The sequence below is a fragment of the Stegostoma tigrinum genome, chromosome 1, assembly GCF_030684315.1.
Source record: "Stegostoma tigrinum isolate sSteTig4 chromosome 1, sSteTig4.hap1, whole genome shotgun sequence".
NCBI classification, from domain to species: Eukaryota; Metazoa; Chordata; class Chondrichthyes; order Orectolobiformes; family Stegostomatidae; genus Stegostoma; species Stegostoma tigrinum.
Genome location: NC_081354.1, coordinates 183351441 through 183372780, shown reverse-complemented (window position 1 = coordinate 183372780; position 21340 = coordinate 183351441). Strand labels below are relative to the sequence as shown.

Genomic DNA, 21340 nt, shown 5'->3' with positions numbered 1-21340 from the left:
CAGCAGATTTCACAACAGTGCAGCAAAGCTCTTCTGCTTTCATTTCTTGGGAGGTATGCCAGCTCACACTGAACTGCAAGAGCATCCAGGAACATTTCCAATCAAGTGAGAGAGCACAAATTAAAAAAAAACTGCTAATGATTTGTCACCAAGTTTCATAGAGATCGCTACTTAAAACCAACAAAAAGAAAGCATGAATTTCCTTTTAATATAAAATTCAATCTTGGGATGTGAGGCAGTGTTTATGTGCCGGTTTCCAAGTACCTTCAAGAAAGTTGCATTAAGCCACTATTTTGAACCACAGCTGTCCATGTAGAGGGAGGAAGTGACCCCTTGTATTCTGGCTCTTCCCAGCCCTGGCATTTGTGCCACTCAAAATAGTGGTGAAGCAGGGGTCCTGAGCTGGAACCTGTCCACTGCAACCACTTTTTTTTGCTTCCCCCCCACCCCTTGTCTTTTTTCTATTTTCCTTTACTTACTGCTTGTCCTGAGCACAGATGGCATTGACAGTGAGAGCCCAGCGCAGATCTTGAGCGGGCCCACAGCAGAGGATAGTGGGCCTTTACTTTCCAGGGTGAACATCAGAATTGGCAGCTTCTACACCAGCAATGTCAGCCCAGTGGCAAAAAATGGTACCCGAGGAATGACAGCATAGTTTGTGGTAACGAGCTGGTCCCAGACTGATTGACTCTTTAAGCTATATCTTTCCATTTTCCTTTTCTTTTTCTTAAATTGTTTAAAATGGTGCCTGATTATGGCAACTCTGGAAAAGCCTTTAATTGTATTTTACTGTTTTTCTTCTCCACTATAAAATATATGTGACAATGTAATCATTCATTCAGTCCGAGAAAGGCTTCCATAAGTATTTTTAAATGAGTTCATGCACTTAATTATTGGTCGATAAATTGCAATGCCCTGGATGGTTCAATAAACTAATTTAGCAAATTGTTCAGCACCTATGCCAACAGCTTCTGTTCAGGCATACCCATGAGAAAGAGACCACAAGGGTACCAATATGCCCATCCTTAATGTAGTTGGAGGATTGAACACCCCATCCTATTTAGGGAGCTAGGATAGAGGGAAGGAGGAGAAAATTCAGTTCAGGGAGAAATAAACTGCAAAATTCCATTTGCTTAGATTTCAAGCTTGATATCATTTTCACTTTTGCAATTTACATGGAGGCACTGAATACTTGAAAGAATCCAAAGGTTTACAACAATACAGAACAAACCTGTACAGATGTTGCAAAAGCACACAATTCTCTAATACCTTTTGTTAAAAAAAAATTTTGTAAATTTGAGCAATTATGGACGATACGACACTGCCAAAATTGGCTGCAGTGTGGAAAACAATCAGATCCCAATTTCTACTGATATCAATTACAGAGGTTTTAATGTGTAAAATTCTCCCACCCCCTAAACAGTATGCAGTAGAACCCAATACTTTATTGGGACACATGAATACATTTATCATTTCATAACACATTGGCTAAAAAAGCCATTCTGTTAGTGCAAATTTCACTGAAAGACACTTTTTTTAAATACACTACATACCCCATCAAAAAAAAGGAATAAATAAGCATACAAACAGCCAACTGTACAGGTTGAATAGTCACTTCTGGCTGCCTTTCTTGGTTCTGAGCTGATTCACAAACAGCAGATGATGAGGTCCTATCGTGCATTTGCAGGGTTACCATCAGCTTGGACACTGCTGCTGTAAAGATGGATAAGAGCATGACGTTTAGATGAAGTGTGTCTGTCAGAAGAGTGTGTGCGGAAAACACATTTGTCTTGAATACCCTCCTTGAGGCCAGCCCACAGTCACTGTTTGGCCCAACTGGAGACAACTGAAAGACCAGTGAGGGTGAATAGATGGCAATAGTGACAGAGTACCTGGCACTTTCACAAATTACCACCAGGCTACAGAGGGGTTGCCTTAAATTCACAAGCAGATCTAAACTGGTTGGACACAGTCTATTTGTTAGGCAGAGATGCATAGACCATATGGTTGTAGGTAGGAATTAATGCTTTCCAAAGTCCAGGCTTGCTCAGCACACAAGGTTGCTTTCTAAAAACACTGACAGCACACTTTGACACACTGGAAGAGTTGTTTGTCGGCCTCTGCTTTCACCTTCCTCGCTTCTCTTTCACGCTATAGTGAAGGACCATTGGTGTTGGCTGAAATAAAAAGCAGAAAGTGAAGTTAAACAGTAAAATGAGAAAATGCAGGTTTACAGGGATAGGAGAGGGTGTGGTGGATGCAGGCGGGATGCTCTTCAGGTCAGTTTGGATTTGATGGGTCAAAATGGCCTGCTTCCACAATTCTTCTACTCTACTAAACCCATTCAGACTTTTGTTTCACTCGAGTAGTTTTTCATTTTTGTGAACTCAAGAACATAACGAACCAGATTCAGCCAACTCTCACATTCCAGGCATCATTCCAATGAGCCTTTACTACACCTAGAGACCAATATGTCCTTCTTTTAATAAGATGGCCCAGAATGTACACAATAACCTAGATGTAGTCCCAAAGCCTTATACAATACAGCAAGATCCTTACTCATACACCAACACCTCTGGCTAACATGCTATTTGCTTTAGTTGCTTGCTTAGCTGAATATTAAATGTAATAATCCATGCATGTGGATCTCCACATTCTTTGATGAGCAACATTAACTAGTCTCATAACTTTTAAAGCCATCTTTTCCCAGTCTGCCTACCAAAGTTGTTGACTCTAGTGCCACTATTCAAAGGATGCCATGCCTATATCTTCTGATCTATTTTCTTATGGCAGCCATGGCACAGCAAGTAGAATGCCAACCAGGTTTGCAAGTTGTGGGTTCAAGTCCCATACCAGAGACTTGGGCACAAAATCCATACTTACAGATCAGTACCAATTTCTGTTTGATAATGCTGTTAATGAAACTCCTGGCTATTTGGCTTTATAAAGAAACAACATAATGCAAACTGTTGTTGAAAAATAAAAGCATGATGAGACAAGGTTACGAATAAAATTTAGCAGCATGTGCCACTGTAGAAATTAAGGAGATCAGTTCCCGCTGAAGTGAATAGGAAGCAGATTAAGTGAGTTACACAATTACTGGTGAGAGTTCTTTTGCAAAGTGATGCCAGTCACTAATGCAACATTTACACCCCTTCCCCCAAGCCAGAGAGAGAAACTGCATTCATAGAACTTACATTGTTCTGAAAACTCTGCCTCAATGCAAGCAATAGAAAATAACAGAAAATCCAACTCCTAAAGCTATTCATCAATGTCACTACCAGGTTTCTCAACATATGCCATACACAGTTTCCAAAATTGGGTCGTTATTACAGAACAATGAAGAAGTGTAGACTTCAACCTTTGTGCCCCACACTTTGGATCTTTCCCACTTGACTTCTCACATTCATTTACACTATAACACTAGCTTTTTGGCCTTGGCATTGATCACCCACCTCTGAGATTACACTGTCAATTGCAAACCAGCTGGCAAATTTCACTATTGCAGGTAGGAAGGTAAATTGTCGAAGATAGGAATTCAAGAGTTTAGAAGATAGTGAGTTCATGACTCATTCCATTAGGTTGAAACAAATTGCGAACTGCTCTTCAGTGCAGAATCAAAAGGGATGCTGCACTGCCACAAGAGCCATCTTTCATGGTAAATGAAAGGGGCTGTGTAGTGTCTTAGGTGGATGCAAAAAAATACCATGCTACTTCTTCAAGGAGAAGAGGGAGATCTACCCAGGGTACTAGTCAATATTCCTTCAACACCCCCAAAAATTCATTTCTCATTATCACGGTCATCATTTGTTTACCATACCTTTCTGACAAACTCCTAATATTACCTTCCTTATACCGAATCCTAGTGAAACTGTTGAGGGAACCTGCACACCATCTACAAAAGTTACTTTTCGCTTTTATCATTTCTCAATGTTACATAAATCTTTTTCCACATCTAGATTCCCTGAACTCAGGTCATTCCTTGCTAGTATCCAAAAACCATAATTAGTCAATAGAACTACACCATGTCCACTTGGTCTGTTGATTTACTCTTCAATTTCTACACTATCCATTCATGCCACAGTTTATTTATCATTTCCCTTAACATGTTTTTCTCTTGCCTTGTCCCTACTGGTGCATAACCACATAAAAGTTATGCTGCAACTATACTGGATAGAAAATCCCTGGATAGATCCTACCTGGAGTATTTTGATCCTATTTGATTCTTTGCTCCCACTACTAAGTTTAAAACTCAATCTAGGTCCCTTATTACAAGCTCACTTGAAGACCAGCCTCAGTTTCCCAATACTTGCTCCCAACAAACTGGAACCAATTTCAACTGCACCAGTCATAGATTGACACGTTCATTTCTCCAGTCTTAAAAGCATAAGACATACAAGCAAAAGTAGGCTATTCAGTGATCAGTGCTGTAGTGCCAATGAGATCATGGTTGATCGGATAATCCTCAATGCCGCTTTCCTGCCTTTTCCCCATAACCCTTGATTCCCTGGGATCATAGAAACTGCAGATGCTGGAGAATCTGATATAGCAGGATGGAGAGCTGGATGAACACAGCAGGCTAGGCAGCATCAGAGGAACAGTTAGGCTGACATTTCAGGCCTAGACCCTTCTTCAGAAATGGGGGAGGGGAAGGGGCTTCTGAACTAAAAAGGGAGAGAGTGGGAGGCCAGTAGAAGATGGATACAGGAGAAGATAGGTGGAGAGGAGACAGACAGGTTAGAGAGGTGGGGATGGAGCCAGTAAAGGTGAGTGTATGTGGGGGGATAGGGAGGAGATAGGTCAGTCTAGGGAGGACGGACAGGTCGAGGGGGCGGGATGAGTTTAGTGGGTAGGAGATGGTGATGGGGCTTGAGGTGGGAGGAAGGACAGGTTAGGGAGGCAGGGATGAGCTGGGTTGGTTTTGGGATGCAGTGGGGGAGGGGAGATTTTGAAGCTTGTGAAATCCACATTGATGCCATTGGGCTGCAGGGTTCCCAACCAGAATATGAGTTGCTGTTCCTGCAACCTTCAGGTGGCATCATTTTGGCACTGCAGAAGGCCCAGGATGGGCATGTCATCTGAGGAATGGGAGGGGGAGTTGAAATGGTTCGTGACCGGGAGGTGCAGTTGTTTAGTGCGAACAGAACATAGGTGTTCTGCAAAGTGGTCCCCAAGCCTCCGCTTGGTTTTCCTGATGTAGAGGAGGCCACAATGGGAACAGTTGATGCAGTATACCACACTGGCAGATGTGCAGGTGAACATCTGCTTGATGTGGAAAGTCTTCTTGGGGCCTGGGTTGGGGGTGAGGGAGGTGGTGTGGGGGCAGGTGTAGCACTTCCTGCGGTTGCACGGAAAAGTGCCAGGTATGGTGGGGCTGAGGGGGAATGTGAAGCGGACAAGGGAGTCACGGAGAGAGTGGTGCCTCTGGAAGGCAGGCAAGGGTGGGGAGGGAAAAATGTCTTTGGTTCCCTTACTGATGAAGTATATTCAAGGCTAAGGTGGACAGATTTATGACCCAGCCTCGATAGCCCTCTGTGGTTAAGAATTTCACAAATCCACTCCTCTCAACTCTACTTAAACGGGTGACCTTTATTCTGGGATTATGGCCTTTGGCCCCAGACTTTCCTACAATGGAAAACAATCTTTCTGTATTGACCTGGTCAAATCCCAAGAATCTTATAGAACATATAGAACATAGAACATTACAGCACAGGACAGGCCCTTCGGCCCTCAATGTTGTGCCGACCTGTCATACCGATCTCAAGCCCATCTAACCTACACTATTCCATGTATGTCCATATGTTTATACAATGACGACTTAAATGTACCTAAAGTTGGCGAATCTACTACCGTTGCAGGCAAAGCGTTCCATTCCCTGACTACTCTCTGAGTAAAGAAACCACCTCTGACATCTGTCCTATATCTTTCACCCCTCAATTTAAAGCTATGCCCCCTCGTGCTCGGCATCACCATCCTAGGAAAAAGGCTCTCCCTATCCACCCTATCTAACCCTCTGATTATTTTATATGTTTCAATTAAGTCACCTCTCAACCTTCTTCTCTCTAATGAAAACAGCCTCAAGTCCCTCAGCCTTTCCTCGTAAGACCTTCCCTCCATACCAGGCAACATCCTAGTAAGTCTCCTCTGCACCCTTTTCAAAACTTCCACATTCTTCTTATAATGCGGTGACCAGAACTGTGCGCAATACTCCAAGTGTGGCCGCACCAGAGTTTCGTACAGCTTCACCATAACCTCTTGGCTCCGGAACTCGATCCCTCTATTAATAAAAGCTAAACCACTGTATGCCTTCTTAACAGCCCTGTCAACCCGGGTGGCAACTTTCAAAGATCTGTGTACATGGACACCGAGATCTCTCTGCTCGTCTACACTACCAAGAAACTTACCATTAGCCCAGTACTTTGCCTTCTAGTTACTCCTACCAAAGTGCATCACCTCACACTTGTCCGCATTAAATTCCATTTGCCACCTCTCAGCCCAGCTCTGCAGCTTATCTATGTCTCTCTGCAACCTACAGCATCCTTCGTCACTATAGTGACAACCTACACAAGGATCACAGGTTTCACAATCAGACAACAAAATGATCTCAACAAAAACCATTCAGCCAGTCAATAATATGACTGTTTTAATCTTGTAACCCAAATAAAATTTCAATACCAACTGATGCGGGACAGAGCTATCTTATGAGCACCGGAGACAGCACCTAAGTATGTTATCCCCTACGCGTCAATGTCTCACTCTCCCTGAAGTATCCAATTCCATCCCATAATGAAAGCCTGGAATGTGCATCAATCTTCTTGGGAAAGTTTAAGGGAGATATGTGTGGAAAGTTCTTTACACAGAGGGTGGTGGGTGCCTGGAACGCGTTGCCAGCGGAGGTGGTAGATGCAGACACGTTAGCGTCTTTTAAGATATATTTGGACAGGTACATGGATGGGCGGGGAGCAAATGGACACAGACCATTAGAAAATAGATGACAGGTTAGACAGAGGATCTTGATCGGCGCAGGCTTGGAGGGCCGAAGGGCCTGTTCCTGTGCTGTAGGTTTCTTGTTTGTTTCTCTAATTTAGTAAAGTTGCCTCCGCTTTTTTTCTATTGTCCAACACATACAGGCCCAAATTTACTCAAACTGTCCTCAAAAAACAAAATCCCTGGCATCAGCCAAGAGAATGTTCTCTGGGCTGTCTCCAGAACAGTACATTTTTCCTTAGATAAGGAGCCCAAAACTGTTCACAGAATTCTAGCTGTAGTCTGACCTGCACCCTGCATGATTTTAGCAAAACCTCCCTACTTTTATACATCATTCCCTTTGAAATAAAGATGTGCAGGTTAGGTGGATTGGCCATGCGAAATTGCCCGTAGCGTTAAGGGGTGTGTGGGTTATAAGGGATGGGTCTGGGTGGGATGCTTCAAGGGGCGGTGTGGACTTGTTGGGCCGGAGGGCCTGGTTCCACACTGTAGCGAATCTAATCTAATCAAATGCAAAAAAATCAAATTTCAGAGAAGTACAAGAATAATAAGGCAGCAATAGAGGTGGTGGAGGCAGGTACAATGATAACATTTGAAAGGCAACTAGATAGGTATATAAATAGGAAGGGTTCAGAGGGATATGGGCCAAATGCCAGCAAATGGGACTAGATTAATTTAGGATATCTTGTCAGTAAGGACGAGTTGGACCGAAGGGTCTGTTTCTGTGCCGTACACCTTGATGACTCTAATTACAAGAGAATTTAACTAACCAAATATTAACTGGCACAGCTTTTGTATGCAAGGTAGAGAGGGCGCAAAATTCTTCAATAATATCCAGGAAATTTATTTTAGTCAGTATGTACAAAGCCTAACAAGAAGGGGCAGTTCTGGACTTAATATCCGGCATTGAGCAGGAGCAGACAGAAACCATATCAGTGGGCTCAATATGATGGAGTCCTTAAGGAATATGAAAAGCACAAGGGGTATTTGAAAAAACAAAAAATTGTAAAAGCTGAGAGATTGCATGACAACGCATTGGCAATTGGAATAAAAGGAGCGCCTAAAGGAGTTTAAAATAGGTAAAGAATAAGAATAATTAAGAAAAAAAAGAGTAGGGCTCATTAGGGATGATAAAAATACTGTGTGGATCTGGAAGGTGTGAGCATAGTCCTCAACGAATAGTCTTCATCAATCTTTACGATGGAAAACTATGATGCAGGTATAGACAACAGGTTAGAGGACTATGAAATATTAGAATAAATGAGCGCGAGAAAGAGAGAGAGGGGGAGAGAGAGAGAGAGACAGAGACAGAGAGAGCCCTGGATGAAATCAATCCCAGGCTATCAAGGCTCTGGCAGTAATGTGCAGATCCTTTCTGGCTGCAGGTTAAGTTCCAGAGGACCAGAGAACTGTTAATGTTGTCCCATTATTGAAAATCATTGGAAGGGGTACAGCTGGAAATTACAGGCCAGTCAGTTGAACTTCAATGGTCAGGAATTTATTAGGAAAAAAATCTAAGGGACAGCATATACCTCACCTTGGACAGATACTAATTAATCAGCATAAACTTGTTAAAAGAAGGTAATGGTTGACAAATTTGATCAAATGTTTTAAGTAGGTAACCATGAGGGTTATGAGGTTGATGCATTTGATGTAGCCTGCCTGGTCTTTAGCAAGGCTTTGGCTAAGTCCCTCACAGGAGAGGGGTCAAGAAAGTAAGAATGAATATAGCAAACAGGCACATTGGATCCAAAATTCCTGACAGGCAGGGAGCAGAGGATAACGACAGTGGGATAACAAGGTGTTGAGCTGGATGAACATGGCAGGCCAGGCAGCATCAGAGGAGCAGGAAAGCTGACATTTCAGGTCGGGACACTTCTTCAGACCCTTTCTGAAGGGGGATCCAGACCTGAAACGTCAGCTTTCCTGGTCCTCTGATGCTGCCTGGCCTGCTGCGTTCATCCAATATACACCTTGTTATCTCAGACCCTCCAGCATCAGCAGTTCCTGCTATCACCAATGATGGTAGTGGGAAGTTTCTCAATTTGGAAGGCAGTTTCCATCAGGGTTTTACAGCATTCAGTGTTTGAGTTCCTGCTCTTTGCTGTCCAAGTCATCAATATGCACATTAGTGTTGATGTGTTCTCAAGAAAGTCATGGTTGGCACCACAAGAGGCGTGGTGAAAAGGAAAATAACTCAGATAAGGGAACTATAGCAGATTTTGAAACTTGGGGATCGTTCTCCAAAAAGTAGAAGGGTTAAGGGCAGATTTAAAAGACATGTTCCAAATGATTTAAAAAAAGGTTTTGATAGAGTAAATAAGGGAAAATTGTTTCCACTGCTAAAAATCAGGAATAAGACGACACCACAGCATTCATAGGCTATACAAGTTTCTCCCTATTTTAATCTGGCCTTGTTTAGGGATCCTTCTCTGTCTTTCTCCCTCAAGTACTCAAGCAGCTACTTGCATACTCATCACTCACCTTCCCATACCATCTCAAGAGCCAGAGCTGTTTCATGGTCATGTGTTCTGGCAAAGGTTCATTGTCAAACAATATTTGCACCTGCAGAAAGAAAGTCCATTATATTTTTGCAAACCATGGCAAAGAAACAAATCAATTCCTTGCTAGCCCTCCCTAGCTTACCTGTTGCTGATCAAGCACATTAATTCTATGGCATAGAACTCTCCTCAAGTGCCTGATCTCTGCTCGGACTGAACATCGGACGTACTTTTGCTGCAAGTATTAAATAAAAAAAGAGAAAAAATATTCAGTGGTCTGGCTTGGTTCTCACTTCACTCCCCTGGACACAAAGTATCAGGCTCATTTTCTTGATATGATCAAATTAGTCCCTTCTATTATAAAAAAAACTCCATCAAGGAATTGAAAACACAAAGCCATACAGACCCCAGAGGCCTCAGGTTTGATGATAGTCACAGAGTTGTACAGCATGGAAACAGATCCTTCAGTCCAATTTGTCCATGCCAACCAGATATGCTAAATTAATCTAGCCTTACTTTTATTATTCATTCACGGGATGAGGGCGTCACTGGCCACGCACCATTTATTGCTCATCCCTAATTGCCCAGAGGGCAGTTCAGAATCAACAACATTGCTGTGGGTCCAGAGTCACATGCAGCCCAGACCAGGTAAAGGTAGCAGTTTCCTTCCCTAAAGGACATTAATGAACCAGATGGGGTTTTTCCAACATTCGACAATGGATTCATGGTCATCATCAGATTCTTAATTCCAGGCATTTTTGCTGAATTCAAATTCCACCATCTGCCATGGTGAGATTCACACCCCGAGTTATCTGGGTCTCTGGATTTACATCTCAGCGGTAATACCACTGGACCATCACCTCCGCCATTTGCCAGCATTTACAATGAACAAAAGAGAAACATGGCACAGGAACAGGCCCTTCGGCCCTCCAAGCCTGTGCTGATCATCATGCTCTGACTAAACTAAAAAAACAAACTTTCTGCCCTTATTCGGTCTGCATCCCTCTATTCCCTCCCTATTCACGTAACCATCCAGATGCCTCTTAAATGTCACCAATGTGCCTGTTTCTACCACGTCGTCTGGCAGTGCATTCCAGGCCCCTACTACTCTCTGCATGAAAAATCTCCCACACACATCTCCCTTAAACCTTTGCCCTCACCTTGAACCTGTGCCCCCTCGTAACTGAAACTTCAATGGTGGGAAAAATCCTCTGACCATCCACTATCTGTGCCTGTCATAACATTGTAGACCTCTATCAGGTCTCCTCTCAGCTGCCGTCTTTTCTGTGAAAACAATCCTTTTTAACCTTTCCTCATTGCCAATGTCCTTGAGACCAGGCAACATCTTAGCGAACATTCTCTGCACTCTCTCCAAAGCTTCCATGTCCCTCTGGTAATGTGGCAATCAAAACTGCACACAATACTCCAAATGCAGCCTAACAAGGATTTTATGTAGCTGCGACAGGTTTTGCCAACTCTTGTACTCCATGCCCCAGGGACTTGTCTATCTTAATGCAATTTAGGATACTCAAAACTTCCTTCTTTACTGTACTAACATTCTCTCGAGTATTCACACACTCATCCCTGACTGCAACATCCATCATGTCCTTCTCCTCAGTGAATACTGATACAAAGTACGTATTAAGGATCTCTCCCACTTCCTGTGGCTCCGTGCACAATTTCCTCCTTTGTCCTTGAGGGGGCCTACTCTTTTCTTTGCTATCCTCTTTCTTCTAATACATGCATAAAAAGCCTTGCAATTCTCCTTTGGCCCATACCCCTCCAAACCCTTCCTATTCATGTACCCAGCTAGTTACCTTTTAAATGTTTAATTGTTCCTATCTCCCCTATTTCCTCTGGCAACTCATTCCATGCACACACCACCATCTGCATGAGAAACTTCCCTAACTTCCCTTTTATATCTTTCCCCTCTTATCTTAAACCTATGCCCTCTAGTTTTAAATTTCCCTACCCTACAAAGACAACCTTGGCTATTCACCCTATTATTGCCCTCATGATTTTATAAACCTCAGTAAGGTTGTCCCTCAAACTCCAATGCTCCAGGGAAAATAACCCCAGCCTATTCAGCCTCTCCCGATAGCACAAACCCTCCAACTTGGCAACACCCTTATAAATCTTTTCTGCGTCCTTTCAAGTTTCCAGTAGCAGGGAGATCTGAATTGAATGCTGTATTCCAAAATTGTCCTGTACAGTTGCAACATGGCATCCCAACTCCTACACTCAATGCCCTAACCATTAAAAGGCAAGTGTTCCAAACATCACCTTCATTACCGTGTCGACTTGTGACTCCACCTTCAATGAACTATGCACTTGGACCCCTAGGTCTCTTTATTTGGCAACACTCCCCAGGATCCTACCATTAACTGTATAAATCCAGCCCCGCTTTGTTACATGGCTACGCTCAGTAGTTGATGGACCACTGGTCCAACTAGACTTGGTTTTGTGCTAAGGTAAGAGAGGGGAAAAAGTGCAAGGTCTAATAATTCATCAGGTGGTGATATTCTACACAAGATGGAGGCAGCTCTGGCAATCAGTGAATCTGGGTTACTCACACTTTTCCGGATCCCAAACAAGACATTTTCAGTACAAATAGGTGAGCATCCAGGTAATTTCCGGGAAGATTTTCATAGATATCCTTTATCAGTGCGGTCAGTTTATTTTACATTAGCATCACATCATTGCCAAAGCCCCCTCTAATGTTCCATTTACCTTTATATCTAGTAGCATTAGATAATTTGCCTCTATGAAAACTAGAACTGGGGTCCAATGCAACAGCAGTGCAATCCACATCTCACTTGTGTGCAGGTGCACTTTAAATTAACTATAGCATGGGTGGCAGATCTCAGTACTATTAGAATACAAGTGAGCAGCTGGGTTCTGGACACAAGTTGCAATCCAAACACATGCACCAGGTTCAAGTTGTAGAATCTGGAGGACCACATCCCAATCTAAGTGCTTAATCCTCCTCATACTCTCCTAGGTCCCACAATTTTGAGAACATATACAAACATCAAGACTACTGCTGAATAATAATCAGAGCCAGAACCTCCTCTCCTCTACACATGGCCACATGGCATATGTTCCTCTTACAATGGGACAAAACTGAATCAAGATGAGCTGCACTGAAAATAACAAATGCTGGAGATCACAGTGGGTCAGACAGCATCCATGGGGATAAAACAAGCTAATGTTTCAACTCTAGATGACTCTTCAACAGAACTGAAGCACTTGGGCAAGCTATCACCACAGAAAAGAAGAGATAAAAGGGGAAAATATTCTGCACAAGAGAAATCCTTGTAAAGGATTTTTTTTATTGGCATCCTTCTGGATTGAACATTGTACAATTTGCAAATTGTACATCAAATGAATCTATTAATGTTCCACTTTGTTTCTTTTGCAGTTTGTTCCATTTTGCTGGTGGGAGCATTGCTGTCCTTCTGAAGTTTCTCCAGCTTGTATTATTCATACTAGATCCTGATAACATTCTTTTCGTCATTGCTTAGTGGGGCATGGACATTGTTACTAGGGTCAGCAGTAGTCATCTATTCTTTATTGCCCTTAAACTGAGACAGCTAATAGACTCAGTAAATGAAACTAACATTTACATTCCATTCATATTAATTCAATTTAAATATCTACCAGCCACCATGGTGGAATTTTAACCCATAACCCCAGTACATGAGCTCCAGCTTACTGGTCCAGTGACATTACCACAACACCACTATTTCCTCCAAACAGAAGTAGAAACTTTGTTGGCTTCTTCCTTTGCTCTCAGCCACCAGCCTTTGCATCCACTCAATCGCATCCACCCTATCCTTCTGAGAGCAATCGCAAAATCCATAATTGCTTTTGGTTTTAAAAGAAGGGCATGGAGAGAAAGGGAACAAAAATGAATAGATTTTTAAAGGGACATGGTAGGACAAAACAGAATCCATCTGTGCTGCAACAATTCTATTTGAATAAGTTTGGTAGGTAACAGCATGACATGGTGAGTGGTAGAGCAGGTGCAGGAGTGCCTGCTAGAGCATAAGTGTGGGAACAAGGGGGACAGAGAATATGGAGGGGAGCATGTGGACACAAAAGCGTCAACAAGAAAAATCTTGTGCAGGAACACAAGAAAAAGACAAAGTGTTGGGAAGAAATAATGACTTGTATTTCACAAGATATAGGATCAGGATTTAGACCATTCAGCCCACTGAATCTGCTCTGTTGTGATCGTACAACTAATATGTTTCTCAGAGGCATTCTCCTGCCTTCTCCCCCTTAACCCTTAATCCCCTTACTAATTAAAAATCTCTCTCCGTCTTAAATGCATTCAGTGACGAACTCCATAGCCCTCTATGACAATGAGTTCCATAGATTCACCACACACTGGCTGAAGAAATTCCTCCTCAGTTCTAAACTGTCAACCCTTCATTCGGAGGTTGTGCCTTCAAGTCCGCATCTTCCTATTATTGGAAACATTATCCCCGTGTCCACTCTATCCAGACCTCTCAATATTTTGAATGTTCCATTAGATCCCACCTCCCCCCCGCCCCCCCAATCCTACACTCCAAGTACAGACCCAGAGTTCTCAATCACTCGGAGATCATTGTATAAAGCATCTTTACAACTAGTGAACGTCTCAAAATTTTCCAGTAATAGCATTTGTCTGTTTATAATGTAAGAAACCAAGTGCAAAAATTGTGAATCTTTCTAATGCAGATACTACATTGTTAAATATATTTAAGGCTGAAACAGATAGAATTCCGACCTCAAAAGGGAATACAGCGACTATGGGAAGTGAGAAAGGAGATGGTGCAGAATAATGGGTAGGATCGCACTGAATGCTGAAGCAGGCTTTGACAGGTTGCATGATCCATTTGTATTTCTTATATTTTGAAGTAAGAGGTAAAAGAATAGATCAAGAGACAGAAAGAAAACAACAATAGAAAAAATGTTCACTTATTTGACACCTTTCAGGAGTCTCAGCCTGTTTCAAAGTGCACTACTTCTGAAATCTAGCCATGTTGTTATACAGGAGAGTGCTGCAGCCTGCTTGTGTAGAACAAGCTCTCAGAAATGGCATGGTGATAATGTCCAGATGATCTAGCTTGGGACATTTATTGGCACTGGAGCCCAAGGATCTTCTGCCTCCATTTAAGAATGTATAAATGGTTTAATGCCTCATCCTTTCAGCACTAACAGTGTCAGCTTGGGTTCTGGTGCTCAAAAAAAATTTCCAGAGTAGAACATGGAACAAAGGCCTTCTGATGATAAGAGAGAATGTTATCCAGTGAGCCGTGGTTCACATCTTGTTATCACACAACTTATAGCTGAGCGCTGGGAGAAGGATATTTGAAAAAGAAAAGGATCCAAGTTTTTAAAAAGTTTAATAAAGGCTTGCAGCACATAGACATCAATTAATACCTTGAAAACATGTGACCTAATTCTGGATTTTAGAGGAGGAAGAAAAGTTTTGAAACAGAAGTTGTACAACATCAATTTTTGCCAACGGGAGCAGGTAATGTCTGAATTTCACCTGACATCACATTGCATGATTTAACAACTCCAGTGTTATTTACTCTGTGCATGTGTCCACTGGGAAAGGGAGGAGGGGTACACAGACTGTTTTCTGACAAGAGTGGGAATAATTGAATTCTACTTCAATGATCTGAGAACACACGATGAAAAAAAAATCAATAGACCCCATCTGCTGTAGTGTAGTGATGTGAAATGATTCGTGACCCTTGAGCCCTTGCATTAACTGCAGGCTTTGTATCTACTTCATGTTAAATATGTTTTGGATTTACTGAAGGTCTGGCTATTAGAACAGACACAGAGAATAAAACACCTTCTGCATCTGGGAATTGTGTCAGAGCAGCACACAGGCTGAATGACTTCAGAGTATTCTGCCAGAACATAAGACACACAGGGCTGCCTACAAAGTTCATTAACCAACTGGTGAAACACCTCTACTCTCTCATCCACCTGAAGAAATTGACTTTCAAGGCGGTGGGTCATTATGTGGTTTGTATTCTACCCTCTCAATGCAGAAGTTCACATTACACATCCCACCACGAATTCAATAATTCAGCTGGATTCTTGGAAAAAAATCCCGAACCGGTATGCCAGTGGTTTCAAGGGAGAGAACTTCCATCACCTTCATGATCAAGCCTCACTAATGTCAAAGTCACTTAATACTGTTAGAGAAGTCAAGCACTCACTTTGACTGAAATGTCAATTAACGTCAACACAATGTTCTGCATCTGCCACAACTTTCCTTGGACGACGAAACATGGTTAATAATTGTGACTAGGGCAGTATTGTCCACACCCCAAAAGGAAAGGGGTTGGACCATGAATCTTGTCAATATTACTGCTATTATCCTCGTTGATGACAAAGTCATTCAACCTGAGACATTGTTATTTCTCCTTCACTTCTGTCTACTTTGGTGGGCTGGTAGCAATACCAGGGAGATTGCGCATGTTTTTTTTGTCATGGTTGGTACAGTGAAATGTTCTTAACCACGCATTCAGATTGTCAAGCAGCCTAGCCATAGGACCACGTAGAACTGTTGCCAGCTGTCCACGGGCCGACGCTGTTAGGCCCAACTTGCCTCAAAATATGCTTAACCCATCTGTTGGCAGGTCAACCAAAATTGTAGGCACAGCAACTAGAAAATTTCCAGGTACAAATAACCTGCAACATTGTTGCACTTGGTAAGGCTACTGCTGCTAAGTAATAGCTGAGAGTATGGCCAAAATGGTGAAGTGGTAGAAATTGGGGGAATCAAGAGAACAGAATTGAAGAAGTGCAGAGATCCGAGGACAGTAGGACTCAAGCTGATTAGAGACAGGAAGAGGCAAGGTAACAGGGATTTGAATGTGCAAGTATCGAAATCTACATCAAAAGCTACTGTTGGGAAGTGTCAGATGCAAAATAAATACAGCAATTGGTGACCAACATGGCCCAGCTTAGTCTCTTACCTGTAACACAAGCTTCCCTTTCTCTTTACCCAGGGAGGAACTGCAGGATAACAAAAACAAAATAGAAAAACGTAAGTCTGTATACAGGCTCTCTCATCTCCAAAAAACCAAACTCAGTAAAAACAAAAGCCCCCAAAATATTTACCAATCTGAACATACTGGGCACCTGACTTTAGTACTACACTGTCTAGGCCTGAGTCGATGGAAATCAAATAGCCTAGAACAAATGCGAGCCCCTCTTGCTAGCAGTGCTAGTGCACATGCCCGGTAAATATGTGACAAATTTGTGACAGCAAGCAGGCCCTAGTTGCAGCGTGCTCCAATGCATCACAATTTAAAGCTAACCAATTGAACTGGCTCAGTTGTTTTACAAAGTAGATCACGACTTCTAAACGCCACCAATGGATTAGGAAGCCTCCTGCACTGAAGGAGGACTGGTTACAAACTAGTTTGATTTTGGTTTAGTCAATCTTCTCAGTGTACATGCTGCTGGGCAAAAAGTCTAAAGGCGGCAGGTAGGCAACAGTGGAAGGCTACTTGTACACGTGGGAAGCCATATGCAGTTAATAACTCGTTTACAAGAGACGAGAACAGGGAAGAAAAGAAAACAAAAACAAAAATCGAAGGGAAAACACTGAAAAAAGCAAACATCAGGCTACAATCATCATGGGAACAGGGAAACAAAATATAAAATTCAAATAAAGTTCACTACTTAAACTTGCAGCAATAATGGTTACAAAATGAATTATTTCCTTAATGCACTCCCAATAAACTCAATGCAGCTGATCAATCAGATCATGGTGACCCTCTAATTATTCTTTCTATTATGCGAAACATTTTATCCCATGTGCAATAGTTGAATAATAAGCAGATTTACATCAAGCTGCCCGAGTCCCAACAAGGTTAACCCTGTTTCATGAATAAAACAGCCAGCATCAATTCTCATTATTTTGGTGGAAGTGTTAACTCAATATCTCTAATGAAATTTGGTACTAAGCTATTCCCTCACTTCTCCGCTTACAACCTGAGCTTTTGTCTGCGCTAGTTCGCTGTGGCACCTGGATAGAATTAAGGGGCACATTTACACGCCAACTTTATAAAAGAAAAAGAAAAAGTAAAGCTTGACCTTCTGACTACCATTAAACTAAAGCTGCCAATGAGCCAAGGCTGACAATTTTAGCACCGTGGCAAAGTAGTCTTTGCTGAGGTTGGTGTGTGAATTGAGGCCCCTTCTACCTCATCAAGGGAACATTTGGGAAAAAAAAATCCTGTGGCGTAATTACCCTTAAAAGCAAAACTGATAGGTATTGCTCAAATAACACCCACAATTAACAGGTTTGATTATTATCATTTTGATGACTGCATGGTCTCACTGTGTGCGTTAGCTGTAAAGTGTTTTGGATGTCATAAAGTCGTGAAGTATGTACAGAAATCAATGATATTTTATGACTGCAGCTTGCAAGTATGGTAGTCTTTAACAGATGAGATATCCAGAGGGCAAGAGTCAAATCAAAGTTACAAAACTGAGTTCAATAAATTTGATATTTTGCAGGCTAACACCCTCCAAACGCCTAATGAGTGCCAGGCTTGCAGCTCCTGTAACATCGCACTTTCTTCATGACAACCAGCAGCCTCACTGGGTTCCTTGGGTGATAACTGTTTTCAATGCGGGCTTGCACAGGAAACCAGTATCCTCACCAATTAAAGGCTCTCCCTTGTGAAAATTCAAACTTTTAGTTTCCCACTGAAGAGGGATTTCAGACGAAAAAGTAACTGGCTCCTCCTCTCCACCTCCTTGGCAAAGCATCAGCCTCAGGGTGAGATAGGAAATATATAATCAGCCAAGAGTGCTGTACCAGCTACCCTAAGTAGTTGAATCAAACCATGGACTGATATAACACAGGAGGTAGTCATTTTGACCATTCGTGCCTGGACAGTTCGCAACTAAGACTAGAATTCTCTGAAATGCCTTTCAAAATCCAGTTAGAATTGGATGTAATCCAATGTTGGCACTCACTGTTTTGAGCTCAACCACTAAAGAATGGTGCTCATCTCAAATATGATATTAAACTGCTTTCTTGGGTGGATGGGAAAAGATCCTATTGTAATTTTTTTTTGAAGAAAAGAGAAGTTGAAATAACTCCACAGAGGCCAGCATCCCATCACTAAGTTGCCCTTTGTTTACATGTGGAAAGTCCTTGACACTGGCCCTGCTCCCTCAGCTAACAGAGTATCAGAATATCTGACACTGATCTTTTGATCTGTCAGCCAGGGTATCTGATTGGGGCTGTTAACCTGGTCAAATCAGGGACCTCATTCTATTATGTCCACCTGGTTGATGTCATTACATTCTTAAAAAAAATCTTGATCATTAATTTCCTCCTCTTTTGATCTACTGCATTGTCTATATTAGAAAAGCAATTACACTTCAAAAGCATGTCATTGACTGTGAAATGTTTTGAAATGCCCAGAGGTTGTGAAAGCATCTGTGTACATGCAAGTTTTTTCTTTAAACAGCAGTTATTTTCAGGATAAAATATGCATAAGCTTATATCCAACAATATCTTAGCAAAGTTTGGAGGCAGTTCAGAGAAGGTTCACTTGGTTGATCCTGGGTATGAAGGGTCTGTCCTAATAAGAGAGGTTAAATAAGTTGGGCCTATACTGGTTTAAGCTTAGAAAATTGAGGGGAGACTTTTGGAAACACAAGGTTCTTAGGAGCTTGACAGTAGTTGTGGAAAGATTGCTTCATCTTGTGGGAGATTCGAGGAGATTCTGAGGTTCAGGAGGTGCCAATTCAGACAGGGGTAAGGAAGAAATTTCTTCTCTCAGAAAATAGTCAAATCGGAAGACTTTTTTTAAATACAGAGGGCTGTTAAGGTTGAGTAATGGCATTAAAAAGACAGAGATAAAGATTTTTAACCAGAAAGAGAATCAAGGATTATGGGGAAAAGCAAGGAAATAGAGTTGAAGAATCTGATTAGCTATGATCACAATGAAGATGGAGAAGATTCGATGTGCTAAAAGGTCCACTTCTGCTCCGACATCTTTTGGTCTAATAGGCAGCAAATTTCAATCCATATTTTGTATTGCACAGTAAAGAATTTATATTCATTCTAACAAAAAGGACTGGAAGTTAATTACTGATTACATCAACAATATCTAAAGTGAAAGGTTAGGGGGATTAGCCATGGAAATACAGGGTTATTAAAATATAGGGTAGGGGGTTGGAGGTGGATTTGGTGGGATGATTTTAAGAGAGTCAGTGTAGACTCGATGGACTGAAGGGGCCGTTTCCACACTGTAAGGATTCTTTGATTCTATGAAAGTGGAAATGAACAGATGGGTACACATACTCACTTGGTTCGGTTCTCTTTCTATTTTGGGCTTTCCAGCATCACATTCCTTCTTGATTCCAAAGCTGCTCTTTTTCCCTGTTAAACTCCCCTTTCTCCAACTTTTTCTTTTTCCCCATTCCATTCACCAACTCTTGGGTTGACTGTCCTTGGAACACTACTGCTCCCCCCAATTCATATCTCACATCGCCTGCTGACACCTCAGTCCTATGCCTCCTCGCTGCCAACTCAACCCCAATATTCCCTTCAGAGATAATGGGAACTGCAGATGCTGGAGAATCCAAGATAATAAATTGTGAGGCTGGATGAACACAGCAGGCCAAGCAGCATCTCAGGAGCACAAAAGCTGACGTTTCGGGCCTAGACCCTTCATCAGAGAGGGGGATGGGATGAGGGTTCTGGAATAAATAGGGAGAGAGGGGGAGGCGGACCGAAGATGGAGAGAAAAGAAGATAGGTGGAGAGAGTATAGGTGGGGAGGTAGGGAGGGGATAGGTCAGTCCAGGGAAGACGGACAGGTCAAGGAGGTGGGATGAGGTTAGTAGGTAGATGGGGTGCGGCTTGGGGTGGGAGGAAGGGATGGGTGAGAGGAAGAACAGGTTAGGGAGGCAGAGACAGGTTGGACTGGTTTTGGGATGCAGTGGGTGGGGGGGAAGAGCTGGGCTGGTTGTGTGGTGCAGTGGGGGGAGGGGACGAACTGGGCTGGTTTAGGGATGCAGTAGGGGAAGGGGAGATTTTGAAACTGGTGAAATCCACATTGATACCATTAGGCTGCAGGGTTCCTAAGCGGAATATGAGTTGCTGTTCCTGCAACCTTCGGGTGGCATCATTGTGGCACTGCAGGAGGCCCATCATGGACATGTCATCTAAAGAATGGGAGGGGGAGTGGAAATGGTTTGCGACTGGGAGGTGCAGTTGTTTGTTGCGAACTGAGCGGAGGTGTTCTGCAAAGCGGTCCCCAGCCCAGTTCGTCCCCTCCCCTCACTGCACCACACAACCAGCCCAGCTCTTCCCCTCTACCCACTGCATCCCAAAACCAGTCCAGCCTGTCTCTGCCTCCCTAACCTGTTCTTCCTCTCACCCATCCCGTCCTCCGACCCCAAGCCGCACCCCCATCTACCTACTAACCTCATCCCACCTCCTTGACCTGTCCGTCTTCCCTGGAATGACCTATCCCCTCCCTACCTCCCCACCTATACTCTCTCCACCTATCTTCTTTTCTCTCCATCTTCGGTCCGCCTCCCCCTCTCTCCCTATTTATTCCAGAACCCTCACCCCATCCCGCTCTCTGATGAAGGGTCTAGGCCCGAAACGTCAGCTTTTGTGCTCCTGAGATGCTGCTTGGCCTGCTGTGTTCATCCAGCCTCACATTGTATTACCCAATATTCCCTTCGGTGGCTACTTATCCATTCCACTGCTAGAATCCGCTCATCTCTGCTCCTAGTCTCATGCTTCTCCTGTCCCATTCTTGTGCTCTTTATCCATTCTTTGCCCCTATGTCTGCTGTT

General features: G+C 42.8%; 1 protein-coding gene across 1 annotated transcript in view; it reads right to left on the bottom strand.

Moving 5' to 3' along the window:
* Nucleotides 1-1110: 1110 nt before the first annotated feature.
* Nucleotides 1111-21340, bottom strand: part of pcgf1 (polycomb group ring finger 1) — a 54585-nt gene continuing 34355 nt past the window's right edge. The window contains exons 6-9 of the mRNA XM_048538965.2: nt 16478-16517; nt 9634-9723; nt 9472-9552; nt 1111-2177 (exon numbers count right to left, since the gene is read on the bottom strand). Coding sequence (XP_048394922.1) covers nt 2127-2177; nt 9472-9552; nt 9634-9723; nt 16478-16517 — 262 coding nt within the window. The 3' untranslated portion in view covers nt 1111-2126. The remainder of the gene's footprint in view (nt 2178-9471; nt 9553-9633; nt 9724-16477; nt 16518-21340) is intronic.